Below are 15,694 nucleotides of genomic sequence, written 5' to 3' on the forward strand. Positions count from 1 at the left end.
GAAAGGGAAAGGGGAGGGGGAGAGGGGAAGGTTGTTGGAAAAAATGGTGCATTGACAATTTTCAAGAAAGGACTTTCATAGTAAAGACTCTCTATATATCCTTAGTAAAAGTATTTAAAAATAATAAGATGTCCTGACAGTCCTCCCCTTTAACTTTTGGCATGTTACACAGGTATAAGTATTCCTTTCGTTGGTTAAGCATTATGATCTCAGTCACTTGCTTGTAAATTTTCCACATCTCTATCATAGTATTCTCTCTTCCCCAAACTAGTATTTAGGGGTCACAAATGATCTTGACATTTAAGGGCTTGTTCCCACTATCATGATTTCTATCATAAATATTGACTGCCAGCGGAAATACATATCATCATATCATGATCTGAGAAACATGTTATTTATAAAGTTTTCCCAACAAATCTATAACTTGCCCTAGTCTTGAATTAACATCAAGTATTCCCTTACCTTGTAGTTTGGATAACAGTTGATTAGCACTCTGCCAAAAAATGGACCTATTATACAAAAGATCGGATGATGGATCACTTATATTTGAAACATGTTAACAACCTTCTGAAGGAATAAATCTTGAATTGGAGAGAACCTAAACCTGTCACTCTAGGAACCTTATTATACATGAAGTATTTTTTAATTATATAGAAGATAATTCAGTAATCCTACTATATTGTTTCCTAACACCACTCAATTATATACAATACTAGCTTTAGTTTATTGATCCTAATCAGTCTCCAAGTATCTGGATGTGATTCTTGACCTCAAACATAAAACAATTCAAACTCTCTATCAAAATAAACAGACAGTGAATCCACCAAAGGGTCAGTACTAGATGAAACCTAGAGAGCCTTTATATTTACGACAGATCTAGGAATTCTGATAATTGTTCCTTGTAAGTCAGCAATGATAATCATACATCTAAATCTAATCTTATTCACAATCTGACAAAATCATTCATGTTGGAAAAATCTGTATTTTTCCAAAGGCACTAGAAACTAATAATTGGACAATAATTTGGATTATATCACTTTCTCTGTATCTATCTGGCAGTAATTCCATGGCTGGTAAGACATCTAATGCATATGTATGTATCCGCTCTTCGATGAAAAAGAAATCAATGTTATATTCCTTAAATAAGCTCACCCCTTAATTTTTTATGTTGATGCCTGGGCTTATTGAAGGATAAATTTATATAATTTTACAACACAATCATTACCTATTGTATCACCAGTGATGGACTAAAATCAAACCCAAGAAAAACAACTATATTCTTTACCTTGGCCTGAAAATTTAGCTATGGAAATGAAGGCTTGAGAGATTTTGTCTGATAATTGGATTTTTCATGATTACATTTTACTGCCGAGACCAGACATTATGGTAATTGGAAACTGACCATCGGTCATCCAAGGATCACTAATCTGTTTGTCACATCCTCAATGAAATAATTTGTATTACAGCTGACATCAGCAGTATAGCTGTAATGCATAATGACACAGGAATCAAACTGAGAGAATCGAAGTATGCGATAGACCTGTAGTCCTAATTCAATCAATTTTGTGGTCGTGACTAAGAAATAGTGAGACTGTAATATAGATTTGCAGTTAATACCATGCATTAAAATGTATTTTCTACAATCCTAGGGACACAGGGAGCCCTCATTTTAAATCTATATATAGCTTGCATCTGCACCTGCATTGTGTACGGTTACCAGATACATGCTTAGTGGAGAGTATAACCAGAATAGCTCCCCCTTCCTTCCCCTCCACCTCCCCCAACCAGAACTCTTCCTACCCTTTCTTCCCTCCCTTCCCCTACCCCCAACCTCCCAGTATAACTATCTGTCATTCTTTCATTCCTTCCTTCATTGTCTTTTCTTTCCTTTTCCAGTATTTACATCTCTCGTTAGTTTAGATGTTTGTCATCATGTGTTATCTGTGGTATTGTATGTTGTATTGTCAGGGAGGGACTAGCAAGTTGTAAGAACATGTGCCCAATCCATTTCATTGGGGTTTTTTTCAATAAAATATGTTTGAATGAAGTGCTTATATGGAATAAAATATCTTGTGAAGAACAAAAAAGAAAAATTTCTGGTTTTGAAGAATCACCAACTTGATGAAGCATGAAACTAAACATTTATTTGTTTAGAGTAAATAAGTATAATTAAAAGAATTTGTTGACATGTTATTTGATGGTGATAATACTGAAACAAAGGCCATACACTTTATCATTTTGGGTTAAAACATGATAAGAATGTCATAAATTATAAATATTCACATTTATAGATAGAAAAGTATAAAGAACCCTTATCCAGTCCAGGTGTTTCTAGAAAACCTTGTTTCCTGTTCTCACCCCAAACTTAATGTATATAAACAATTACATCTACGATATCTGAATAATATAAATAGATCCCACATAGTTCATCTAAACCAACCCTGAATTATCTTTACATCTGAACAACAGATCCAGGGTGCAAAGCCATAAAGTTTCATTAAAAATCTTGTTAAAATAATAGGCCGTCCCGTGGGAAAGTAGACTTAGAGCATTCAATTAAACAATGTGCATCTGGTAGTCTACTGCACATGGTCGTTTAGAAGTAATCAAACCTCATTAGCTTGGGAAACGCCAAGTAAAAGTTTTACTCTCATTTTCCTGTTTGAAGAAAGAAGATTATTTTTGTGTTATCCACACTAAGACATATAGACAAACGTTATGTACTGATCAGTAAATTCATAGGGCATCCATATCTGTAATAATGGAGATCATATACATAGTACATATTCATATGTTGTATTATATGGTTATCATTAATATCGAGGTGGATGCCCAAAGTATAATAACTGATCACTTATACTTCTGAAATTTCACATAGCAAACATTTTCCTTCAGTTTCAATATTTTTGAAAATATTTAATATACTTTGATGTATTTTATTTAATTCAATCCTGCAGCTCAGTACAGCAGGTCCCAAATGTTATGGCGTTATCCCAGTTTTAGTTAAACTTTATAATGGGCCAAGTACATGCAGTGTTAGACCATTACTATTGGACAGAGATGGTTGTGGCACATCTGGGATATTTTCTGGATTGTTCTGTAATTATCTCACCACTGGTACAGTGTAAAGAGCTCTGTAAACAGATGCTGAGAATCTGAAATTATCCTAGATAGTATGAGCATGTGTATCTAGTCATACCTCTTTGGGTATTTAACATCTCATAAACATCCGACTTTGACAGGTCCCATCACACCTCATTGTAACAATGTAATTACACTACACATCCAATTACACGATAATGATGTATATGAGTGTCTGATATATCTGTCCATCACATCCTACAGGTGAAAATTAACAGGTGCTTAATTCTGTAACATTTCTATCATTGATTGTAGATCTGATACACAAATTTAAATAATTCAAATTTTCACAGTAACACTTTGTTAATTACAAAAAGCTAGCTGAGACCTTACATAAATATCATAAAGAAAAGGGAACTAAACATATACATTGATATATATGTACATAATTATCACAATGACAAAAAGGAATTGTTTGAATTCAAACTGAAAAAAAAAGAAAAATTCCTACAAAATCACTGTTTAACTATTAATGCAATATGCTTCGTAAGTCAAGATGTATCACCTATTCAGAGGTATTTTAAATCACAGATTTTATATCACATACTGTACAGGTTATACATCACTGTGTCCTTGTTTATCTACACACATACAGATCTATAATGACCTCCTTCCTGTTTTAGAGATATCACTACACTGACAGCTTCAGACAGATGCATCCAATTAAAATGACATGTTTGTTCTGCAGATACGTATATTCCCATGTATATATACAAGCAGAAAGCACATCTGCAATCAAGATATTGGGTTAATAGATGTTTACTTAACTCAATGACCCAAATTAAATTTTATCTTCACTATTTAAAATTGAAAACTAGAAAAGAAGAAATAAATCATACAGCGTGTATAGATAGAGTAATTCACATTTCAAAAAACATTTTTTTTTAAATATCTCTGTGTGGCTTTCCACTTCCAATGCATTAAATTTGTTAATCAGGGACTGAACTGAGATGTAAAGCTATATATATATATACATATATGTTTCCTTTAAAGTCACATGTTTATTGATTACTGAGGTTTAACTCACATTAACACAAGCAACCTTTCACTTCACTTTAATCAAATTTTGATATCCAATGGAACATGGATAATCTAACATTTTTTTATAAAGGAGTCATCAACATGATAATACACTGTATCTTAAATCAAGTAAAGTAAAAGTGAAGCAGCTGTGACCATTAACATTTCTAATTTACAAACTTCATTAAAATGCTTCTTTGTAATCTAGACATTGCTATAAAGTTGTTATAATAATTCTAGCTTTGCTGCTTGGAGAAAGTTATATATTTTGGCATTTTCATTGACACACAAGCTGCCATTCATCAATGCACATACCTATAATTATAATGTGAAACTGATGCTGCCTTTTTTTAATATAACAAATTATGGTGCCTGTCATTTTTCTCATTACTGTATCTCAAAGTACCTTCCAAATAATGTATGTTAAGTTTAGTTATCATCAACTGAGATATTCTAAATTGGGCTAAATAATCATATCATATGCTTTCCCAGATATTAAATCAATTAAAAAAACTAATTCCGCAAAAATTGGAACAATTCTTTGAAATGAGTTATTCTTCTCTTCCTGGAGTGTTATCAAGACACCTGCCTGGTAATATGATAGATAGTTGAACTACGTGCACTTCAGTACATAGGCCTATATGTACACACATGGGTACAACATGTATTAAACGGGCACCTGTTCATAATTAAGGTTCAACTGTAATAAGTTTATTTCTCTCAGTGTTGATGTTTATGAGTTGTGTATTTGCCGAATAAACAAGCGGTAAAATAAATCTTCTGATACAATCGATGTGTCCATTACATTTTTATGACTGACCACCGTTAATCTAGGTCTGACCCTTCAGTGTATATATAAACAACCAGGTACCGTTAGTGTATATAATCCTTTTAACTTACCGCGAGTCCAAGTAACGAAGGGTCCACTCAAGGCATTCTCCCTCAATTTCATCGATTAGCAAACGGTGATTGAACAGACGGATAGGGAGATCTTCACTTTCATCTTCATCCGCAACAGTTTGACAGAATTTATCCAAGAAACGCTGAAAGGAATCTAAGTCATTTCCTCGCTCCATCCTTCGGTGTTGTCACGCCATCGATGGCTTTTATACAGCTTTGTGCACACAAACTGGTGACGTCAGTATATTTTGTTTACAAGTTTGACATTTTGGAGGGATTTTTGCACGCATGATGTAAAGCCTCGCTGAAAGGAATGGAACTGAAATGGATTGATATCAAGTTTATGATTGGCAAGACGTGACAACAAAGAAAGTATGGTTTGGATAATGATCACACACAATCCTATTTTCCGTGATAAGCTGAATTTACGCTCAGTTGAATTTGGGATTGCTCTTGTTTTATGTCGGACGTTTGACAGAATGGACATTGTCAAACGTCCGATATAAATGAGTCCCAAGAAGCAAGCCCAAATGGGATTACCCAAGACCTACATTAAAACACAGCAGTTGTTACAGTGATAACATATCATAGTTTACGAGATAATTGTCTATGATAATGTTACAGCAGAATAACAATTAGGTATAATCTGGACATCGGCTCGGGACCGTTATGTATTTCGGAACGGCCAATTTGTCTAGCCGTATTACATAAACTATTGACTTTCGTGACCTTGCAGCCGGATAATTTTGATTGTTGTGACATGTCACGCTTTCAGAAAGAATAAAAAAAATTGTATTTAAATCACGCACCATAAAATATTATGTATATATATTTCCTTGGCAAATTAGTGTTTTTTCTTAATACACATTTTTACATGTAAAACATCCTCCCAGATATGGTGAAATAATCTATCAATTCATCCTCTGATGCTAATGTCTCGTTGTCATCAGTCATGTGACTAAAATCAACTAAGGATTAAAAAAAACATGCCTTTTCACAATTTTTGGACTACAGATTTCCATACTTGCACATCTTATATTAAAAAATTATGATTTATAAATTATCACTTTTTAGACTCATGTCTGATTTTATTAAACTAGGAAGAAACATTTCAAGTCATTTATGTATTTGTTTGGTGGCAGTTCATCAACATAGCGTAGCTAGCAAAAAAACCATTCGTAAGGGGTCTGAAACTAATGCACTAAGGATACAATACTAGTTTCATACATGATTTAGCTGAGCAAGCTGTATCCCTTATTCAGTAATATGCCCCTTAATCAGGGTAGAATCCTTCTTGTTGTCAGTACACAGGTGTAATAGTTAGAATAAAGAAAAACACCCTGGTGGGATTCAAACTAGTGACCCTTTGTTCTCTAGCCAAACACTACTGCTTGACTAAAGGGAAATTCGCACACGGCTAGTAAGGTGACTTGTACTCTGCAAATTGTGCTTCTACACTATTCCCTCCTTCACAAAATCTTCAACCCCAAAGACAACAACATCCCAGGTTCAGTGTCTCCTAGGAAGCATCACAATCTCCTATAGCTTCTAACCTTAAAGTGGTCAATGGCATAAAATCTGTCATAGGAAGGAGTTATGAACAAAAACTGCCAACACTGAGGTTCAAACTAGCGACACTTCAGTCTTTAGCTGCAGTAAGCCAACACTGGGGTTCAAACTAGCGACCCTTCAGTCTCTAGCTGCAGTAATCCAACACTGGGGTTCAAACTAGCGACCCTTCAGTCTCTAGCTGCAGTAAGCCAACACTGGGGTTCAAACTAGCGACCCTTCAGTCTAGCTGCAGTAAGGGGTTCAAACTAGCGACCCTTCAGTCTCTAGCCTGCAGTAAGCCAACACTGGGTTTCAAACTAGTGACCCTACAGTCTAGCTGCAGTAAGCCAACACTGGGGTTCAAACTAGCGACCCTTCAGTCTCTAGCTGCAGTAAGCCAACACTGGGATTCAAACTAGCGACCCTTCAGTCTCTAGCCTGCAGTAAGCCAACACTGGGTTTCCAACTAGTGACCCTACAGTCTAGCTGCAGTAAGCCAACACTGGGGTTCAAACTAGCGACACTTCAGTCTCAAGCTGCTGTAAGCCAACACTGGTGTTCAAACTAGTGACACTTCAGTCTTTAGCTGCAGTAAGCCAACACTGGGGTTCAAACTAGCGACCCTTCAGTCTCTAGCTGCAGTAAGCCAACACTGGGGTTCAAACTAGCGACACTTCAGTCTCTAGCTGCAGTAAGCCAACACTGGGGTTCAAACTAGCGACCCTTCTGTCTCTAACTGCAGTAAGCCAACACTGAGGTTCAAACTAGCGACCCTTCAGTCTCTAGCTGCAGTAAGCCAACACTGGGGTTCAAACTAGCGACCCTTCAGTCTCTAGCCTGCAGTAAGCCAACACTGGGGTTCAAACTAGCTACCCTTCAGTCTCTTAGCCTGCAGTAAGCCAACACTGGGGTTCAAACTAGTGACCCTTCAGTCTAGCTGCAGTAAGCCAACACTGGAGTTCAAACTAGCGACCCTTCAGTCTCTAGCTGCAATAATCTCTGCTCAACTAAAGAGAAATTCCCACAAGCAGAGGCTAATAAATTGACTTAACTTCTACATGTATTAATATTTGTATATACAAAACACCTTTTATGTTACAGTTAGATTAACTGTGTAACATTAATGCTTGCATTTTAGATAACTTTAATCACCAACACATCTAATTAAGTATGTTATGATCATGTTTATGTTATCTACATTCTGGAAAAAATTGGGGGAAGGATTGGTTATCTATACAAAAATGAAAAACCGCCTCATCAACTGAAGCAGTAGATGATGTATTATATATAATATTATATCTTACCATCTGATAAACTATGAAATGACAAAAATTACCTAAATTATGAACATTTCCTGTCAGAACTTAATGAGATTCTATTAAAAGCTGTAACTCATAGATATACAATATATAGTGTTGTATGTAATACAATTTTAAAGTTATAATCTTACCAAAACTTTTATGAGTCGTTTAATTTTTTATTTGCAGACATGAAATGAACCAACTGTGGTACATGTAGCCAATAATACTATCATGCAGATGCAGAGGGAATTGAGTAGCTTTCCACTAGCTCCTGTCCATAAAACAAAACTGGTTACTGCCGGATTTGTCATTGTTGAGGATTTGAAAGGCATGAAGCCATCTGAACTTAGCAAAGGTGAATAAAAATTGTACATGTATGTTATCTAAATTTATGCTGACAATAGGAAATAAGTATATATATTATGCACAGTATAAAATCTAAGCTGGAATAAATGTTGACTGATGACATGTAAAGTTTTCAGGTATGAAAGCAAACGGAGAAAAAAGTTAGAATTAACATGAATAATAATTGTGGAATGTAGGTCGAGAGTGAAGACAACACGAACATCTCCTTCCCAATTCAGGATTTATTTGTGCATCATTCATGAATAATAATATTTATTCAAATTCCAACAATTATCAGCCAAAACTTTATATATGTATATATTTATTTTCTTTTTTCAGAGACAAGCATTGGTTTGGAAGAATCATTGGATATTCTAAAACTGGTGCTGGGAACAGATGAGAAGGGAGACAACTCAAATCATGTGGGCAAATCAGCACTAGACATACTAAAGCAAGAACAGTTACTTCCCCACATTGTGACATTTTCAGAACAGCTAGACAACATGCTGGGAGGTGGAGTCCCTCTATGTAAGATCACCGAGTTCTGTGGTGCTCCAGGCACAGGCAAAACTCAGATATGGTAACTATGAGATCTTACATCACCAAAAATAAATACATAAAGAAAAACATAAGATTGCTTCTTGAATGAAATTGATTTAATTTGATGTCTTATTCTTTTTCTTTTCCTACTGATCTAGGATTTTATGTATTTTTTCTTTAGAATCATTTTAGGTTGACTAGGATTGTCTATAGATATCTTCATCGTTACCTTACACGTCATTTTACATTCCCAATGTAAGAGTAGAATTATTTCTGTTATACATCACCAGCATGCAGCTGGCTGTTGATGCACAGATCCCCGAGTGTCTAGGAGGCCTAGAGGCTGAAGTGATCTATATAGACACGGAGGGCAGCTTCATTGTCGAGCGCCTGGTAGACATTGTCACAGCATCAGTGGAGCACTGTAAACATATTGCAGGAGGTGATCAAGGTAACATTATTTGTACATTATAGGATACCCTATTGTTGCAACTTTATGAGACAAATAGAAATTTTTTTATACACCGCAGGAGGCGGTCGTATATTGGCGTCATCTTCTCCGTCCGTCTGTCCGTCCGTACGTCCATTTCTTGTGAACGCAACTCCTCTTAAAATAATCATCAGATTTTCATGAAACTTGCTCAATGTCACTACTACAATGGGTAGATGTGCATGAAGGGGCGGTTTTTTGGTTTGTTCATGTTTGTAAGATTTATGCCATTTTCCACTTTGTTTCTGTAGCTTGCTCAAAGTGGATCATTTTATTTTGTGGCAGCGTATATTGTGTCCATGGCACTCTTGTTATGATATAGAACTTTTAAGTAGTTACATGATTTGATATGCTAAAAGGATTCTGCAAGCTTTATGGGCTCTAGTTAATTAAACTTATTATTTTTAATTTTTTACAACATATTTACAGTAGATCATTTTTATGATATTACAATAGTTACTGATCTTTCTTTAAAGATTCTGAGGGTTTGCGAAGTTTCACTCCAGAGAATGTGTTGTCACGGATACATTACTACCGTTGTCATGACTACATAGAATTACTAGCTACAATTCATCTCCTACCTGATTTTGCCAAGCAACATCCAAAGGTTAGTTATGAGAGTTTAATTAGGACAGTAAATTAAAACTTTCACTTCACTCTACTCCAGATTTTTGTTTAGAGGTACATCACATAATTTAAGTAACTTGCATCAAAATCACTGACCTAGAAACTTAAATGTGGCGTGGATGAAATCGGGGGGTGTTAGTTTATATAGGAGTTCGGTGGTCAGGGAAACTTTCACTAGCATTTTGCTCCTATTGCTTTTTATTTGAATTACTAACATTACCAATCATCCTTCTGATTTTTATTTAATTACTAACATTACCAATCATCCTTCTGATTTTTATTTGAATTACTAACATTACCAATCATCCTTCTGATTTTTATTTGAATTACTAACATTACCAATCATCCTTCTGAATTACTAACATTACCAATCGTCCTTCTGATTTTTATTTAATTACTAACATTACCAATCATCCTTCTGATTTTTATTTAATTACTAACATTACCAATCATCCTTCTGATTTTTATTTAATTACTAACATTACCAATCATCCTTCTGATTTTTATTTAATTACTAACATTACCAATCATCCTTCTGATTTTTATTTAATTACTAACATACCAATATCCTTCCAATCATCCTTCTGATTTTTATTTAATTACTAACATTACCAATCATCCTTCTGATTTTTATTTAATTCTGATTTTTATTTAATTACTAACATTACCAATCATCCTTCTGATTTTTATTTAATTACTAACATTACCAATCACCCTTCTGATTTTTATTTAATTACTAACATTACCAATCACCCTTCTGATTTTTATTTAATTACTAACATTACCAATCATCCTTCTGATTTTTATTTAATTACTAACATTACCAATCATCCTTCTGATTTTTATTTAATTACTAACATTACCAATCATCCTTCTGATTTTTATTTAATTACTAACATTACCAATCATCCTTCTGATTTTTATTTAATTACTAACATTACCAATCATCCTTCTGATTTTGATTTTTATTTAATTACTAACATTACCAATCATCCTTCTAATTTTTATTTAATTACTAACATTACCAATCATCCTTCTGATTTTTATTTGAATTACTAACATTACCAATCATCCTTCTGATTTTTATTTAATTACTAACATTACCAATCATCCTTCTGATTTTTATTTAATTACTAACATTACCAATCATCCTTCTGATTTTTATTTAATTACTAACATTACCAATCATCCTTCTGATTTTTATTTCTTTTAAATAGGAATCAATGCACTGAGGATTAGTAAGAAAATGTAGTGATTTATTTCCATTGTAGGTTCGCCTCGTCATTGTAGATAGTGTGGCCTTTCATTTCCGCCATGACTTCGATGATATGTCACTGAGGACGCGCCTTTTAACATCCACTGCTCAAAATCTCATCAAGCTGGCAACCACCTACGAACTTGCGGTATTTTTATATGCTATGACTAATTAAGGATATCTCAATCCTTTTTCTGTGTCCCAAGCATTTGTGTGTCTAAGGGCCTCATAGAACGGTTCTATACTGCACTAATTAAGGATATCTCAATCCTTTTTCTGTGTCCCAAGCATTTGTGTGTCTAAGGGCCTCATAGAACGGTTCTATACTACAACTATTTCACTTCAGATGAAACATTGTATGGTTAGTGAAACACTTTATCTTGAAAGTAGATTTCAATAATTCACTATTACTTATATTCCAGCTCTCTGTTCAGTAAAAGAAAAAAAAATATGTTTTAATGTAGGATCATCAAATTTCCTATACAGACTGTAGGTAAGGAAAAACATAGCAAACAAATGGAAAAGGAGCATTTTTCTTACAGTAGTTCATGTAGGGTCATCAAATATCATATGTCAGAACTTGGACAATTCCACATTGTGTATATTTTTTAGCATGATTATGTGTAAAATATTGGGTTTTGTTATTCAAGGTCACATTATGTTAATTCTGTGACAGGTTGTTCTAACCAACCAGATGACTACTAAAGTGCGAGTTGGTGAAACATCACAACTGGTGCCAGCGTTAGGGGAGAGTTGGGGTCATGCCAGTACCATCAGGGTCATTTTGTACTGGGAACAACAGACGAGATATGCCTGGCTGTACAAGTCTCCATCACAAAGAGAGGCTAGAGTTCCATACCAAGTCACGGTAAATAACTCTTTATAAAGGTCGAAGTTGTCAAGGTTGTACTATAAAGGTCAAGATTGTACTAACTAGTATAAAGATCAAGGTTGTACTCCGTATTATAAACGTCAAGGTTGTACAAGGAGAAACACACTCCAAGTCTTTGTTACAGTAAAAGTCCTTTACCAAATCATGATAGATCATACTTTTGAATGTTCAGGATATAAAGTCTCTCTCAGATAGAGACTTGAGTACTAAGTCATGGTTAGCTACACATTGGTTTATAAAGATGAGATTAATACTGTATTGAGCAGGACCTTGACATTATGCTTCACTCTACAAATGTCTCTCCTCAATAGGAGACTAGAGTCTCAAAAGAGAAGAGACAGTCTCAAGTGATGGTTAATAACATTGAATATAAAGGTCAAGGTCACATTCTATAGGGGAGAGCAGTGTGCCTCTCTGGATGTCCCACTTATAGAGATTCCCTACCATGCTACACTTACATCAAGTTATAATGTTTACTTCCAGGCGTACTTGTTTCAGCATACTTCAAATGCAGAACATTACATATAACTGAGCATGTTTTACTAGTAACTTAGGTTATCTTTCTTTGTGGTGATCAGTCAATATTAACAGTTTCATCAGAGGCCCATCAGGGGAGGTTGGGGGAGACACACATTTTGTCGAATGATTAAGGTATCAGACTGTTAGGCTGTTATCACCAGCCCTTCAAATACGGGTTGTGGGTTCAAGACATCCGTGGGGCAGTGGTCAGGTACTGGCCGCATTCCAATAGTTTTCTCTAGGAACTGGCTTTTTTCCACCATCTAAACCTGACACATTCTCAAATGGCCCAGGTTGTTGATAGGATGTAAATCAACAGCAAACACATCATGTTTGATAATGCTGTAAATAAATGTCAAGGTTAAATTTGTATACATCAAAGGTCAAGGTTAAATTTGTATACATAGATGTATTTGTTCGATAGAGGTCACTTTTGTAGTCATTGTTTGTATTTTAAATATTAGTTGATGTTATGTCCTTAGTCCTACCTGATAAAAGTCTTTATTTTTATTTTTTATTTTTTCTCAGATGGGAGGAATTCGAGATATTGTCAAGGAAGATGAAAGAAATGATGATAATGATACAGTAAATACAGATGAAAATCCAATGAAACGACAAAGAATAACGTAACACCAACAGGAAATTTCCTGATCAGGATTCCCACACTGTTGTGAGTGGGAGCAAGGTACTATCCATGTTTATAAAAACGAGATGGAAAAGAGTTTCTTAAATAAAACAGGTGACAGTAGAAGCTTGAAGAAATGATTATTCCTTATAGTGCAAAAGATCTTCTAAACATAGGGAGACAGGACTGTTTAACATTACACAAAGGTTAAAGAAATATATTACCCTTAACGCGTATCACATAATGGGTTATACATTTTGAAACTTCTCTTGAAATGTTTGGACAAGACTTTTGTGACCTTGGCTGCACACTATGATTTTTCTCATCACAACAAATTTCCATTCATAGATATGTACCTGCCTTGTGTATCCATCCAACCTATAAATCATTCAATGTGATTTGTTTTTTCACTCGGTAATACAGTGACATTAGTTTTATTGAAGTTGATTTTAGTGGTCTTTGGATAATGTAAAAGGGTCTTGGGTCACAACCTGACCTGACCAAACAATACCTTTTTGTAAAAGATAAATTGTAAATCCAACATCAGATTTAGTTTGATAAAATTCTGCATTTTATTAAAAGGTGAAAATGTTGAAATGAACATATTTTGTCAAATTGCTTTGTTTTTGTTATTGTTGAGCATATCATTGCTAGCCTGTATGTGATTCAAGTTTATTAAAAAAATAAAAATTTTACTTTGCTCTTTCTTGTTTTTCATTGTGAGCTCCATGAAAAATTGAAGGAGGTGGAGACGGGGGGTTGGGGAGACACGCATTACATATGAAGTTGCCGCTTTGTTGGTCTGTCCATTCTTTCATGTCCAGATTCATGTCCAGAGCTGCAGAATTCAGTATGGAACATAAAAGTAGATGCATACCGCCACATTGGTCATACTAAGACCATGTGCAGTGTAAAAAATTCAGGGCCTGCAACCCCTCAATTACAAAGTTACTGCCCTTTGTTAAATTTGTGTCTCAGGCATAAATGTACATGCATTTAAACTAAAATAATGAAACTTCATGAGTACACATTGGTCATATTAGGAGGATGTGCAGTGTACCAAATTCAGGGCCTGAAACCATTATTATAGAATAAAATGAAACCTGTTGATTTCATACATGTGTTTCAAAAATAATCATATCAAACACTTTGTCACAATTTTGCATGATATTGATAAATTGCATTAATATATAAAGGAATTGTTTTATTTAATATAGTTGTTCATAAATAAATAGTCAAATCCTTCTTGTGTCAGCATCGTGTAACAGAAAACTCTCACAATCATTGATGGCGGCTGTTAAATGTCTGTCGGACTTCTTTCACCACCATCAATTAAATTTCAGTTAAGGTCATAAAGATATCAAAGCTAAATATGAAAAATCCATTGCAGTATATGTTACTGATATGATGTATTCAGATTCATCTTCAAAATGACTATTTTCAAGTCAGTTTGGTGTAATAACTAACAGCTTGTCATCTTTAGCAAAAGTTTGTTTTGTTTTGGCGTTACATGTACTAGGTGTTTGTACTTGGTGCCATACTTGTCAACCCTTCATATTTTGGGAGGAACGTCCCTTATGTTTCGTTATAAGTTTACACATGATCCTGCCACAAGTCCAACCCTTCCTTAAGGCCATAAATATATGTAGGAACCCCTTGGCTTCTTGCAGAATAAATACAGGTAATTTTTCTTTGTTTCTTTTTCTTTTGTTTGTCTGAAATCCTTGTTTATTACTTTTCACATATTAAAATTAAAAAAAACATTTGATAAGTACATAGACTTGCTCCTTTAAATGATCTCATATTATAATTAATGCCAGGTTAGTTTATCATGACCAGGTATAATGACTTATAATTAATGTCAGTTTATCCTGACAAGGTATAATGACTTATAATTAATGCCAGGTTAGTTTGTCATGACAAGGTATAATGACTTATAATTAATGTCAGTTTATCCTGACAAGGTATAATGACTTATAATTAATGTCAGGTTAGTTTATCATGACAAGGTATAATGACTTATAATTAATGTCTGGTTAGTTTATCATGACAAGGTATAATGACTTATAATTAATGTCAGGTTAGTTTATCATGACAAGGTATGATGACTTATGATTAGGGTCAGTTTAGTTTATCATGACAAGGTATAATGACTTATAATTAAGGTCAGTTTTGTTTATCATGACAAGGTATGATGACGTAAAATGCAAGGTAGTGCGGTATCTACTGTGTTGATTTCCATAACTCAAACAGAAAAATGTGTTTACAAATTTTATTTATTGATGTCAATTTGTCTTACAGCCTTTCATTTCTTTCACACGTTTCCATGCACCTTTTCAGACAACTTGACAACATATAATTCATACCAACAAATCTGAAATTTTAATTTAGACAAGTGATTGGTTTCCTGGTTTACTAATTCGAAGAATGAAACTGGATTACATTTTCTTTCCGGAAACAAATTCATATTTTTAAGATTATGGTCACA

General features: G+C 34.4%; 2 protein-coding genes across 2 annotated transcripts in view; one reads left to right on the top strand and one right to left on the bottom strand.

The window, feature by feature from the left end:
* Positions 1-5,237, bottom strand: part of LOC132561853 (protein phosphatase 1F-like) — a 38,781-nt gene extending 33,544 nt beyond the window's left edge. Inside the window, 1 exon segment of the mRNA XM_060226561.1 lies at positions 5,062-5,237. Within this exon segment, the coding sequence (XP_060082544.1) occupies positions 5,062-5,237 (176 nt within the window).
* Positions 5,238-5,345: 108 nt separating this feature from the next.
* On the top strand, positions 5,346-13,802 carry LOC132561857 (DNA repair protein RAD51 homolog 3-like). The gene is made up of 8 exons (XM_060226565.1): positions 5,346-5,433; positions 8,100-8,268; positions 8,598-8,838; positions 9,089-9,249; positions 9,765-9,895; positions 11,187-11,318; positions 11,847-12,038; positions 13,110-13,802. The coding sequence occupies exons 2-8, from the start codon at positions 8,145-8,147 to the stop codon at positions 13,209-13,211; spliced, it is 1,083 nt and encodes a 360-aa protein (XP_060082548.1). The 5' UTR covers positions 5,346-5,433; positions 8,100-8,144; the 3' UTR covers positions 13,212-13,802.
* Positions 13,803-15,694: the final 1,892 nt, after the last annotated feature.

Source organism: Ylistrum balloti, unplaced genomic scaffold, assembly GCF_031769215.1.
Source record: "Ylistrum balloti isolate Yb309-2 unplaced genomic scaffold, AGI_CSIRO_Ybal_v1 Utg371292, whole genome shotgun sequence".
Classification (NCBI taxonomy): Eukaryota; Metazoa; Mollusca; class Bivalvia; order Pectinida; family Pectinidae; genus Ylistrum; species Ylistrum balloti.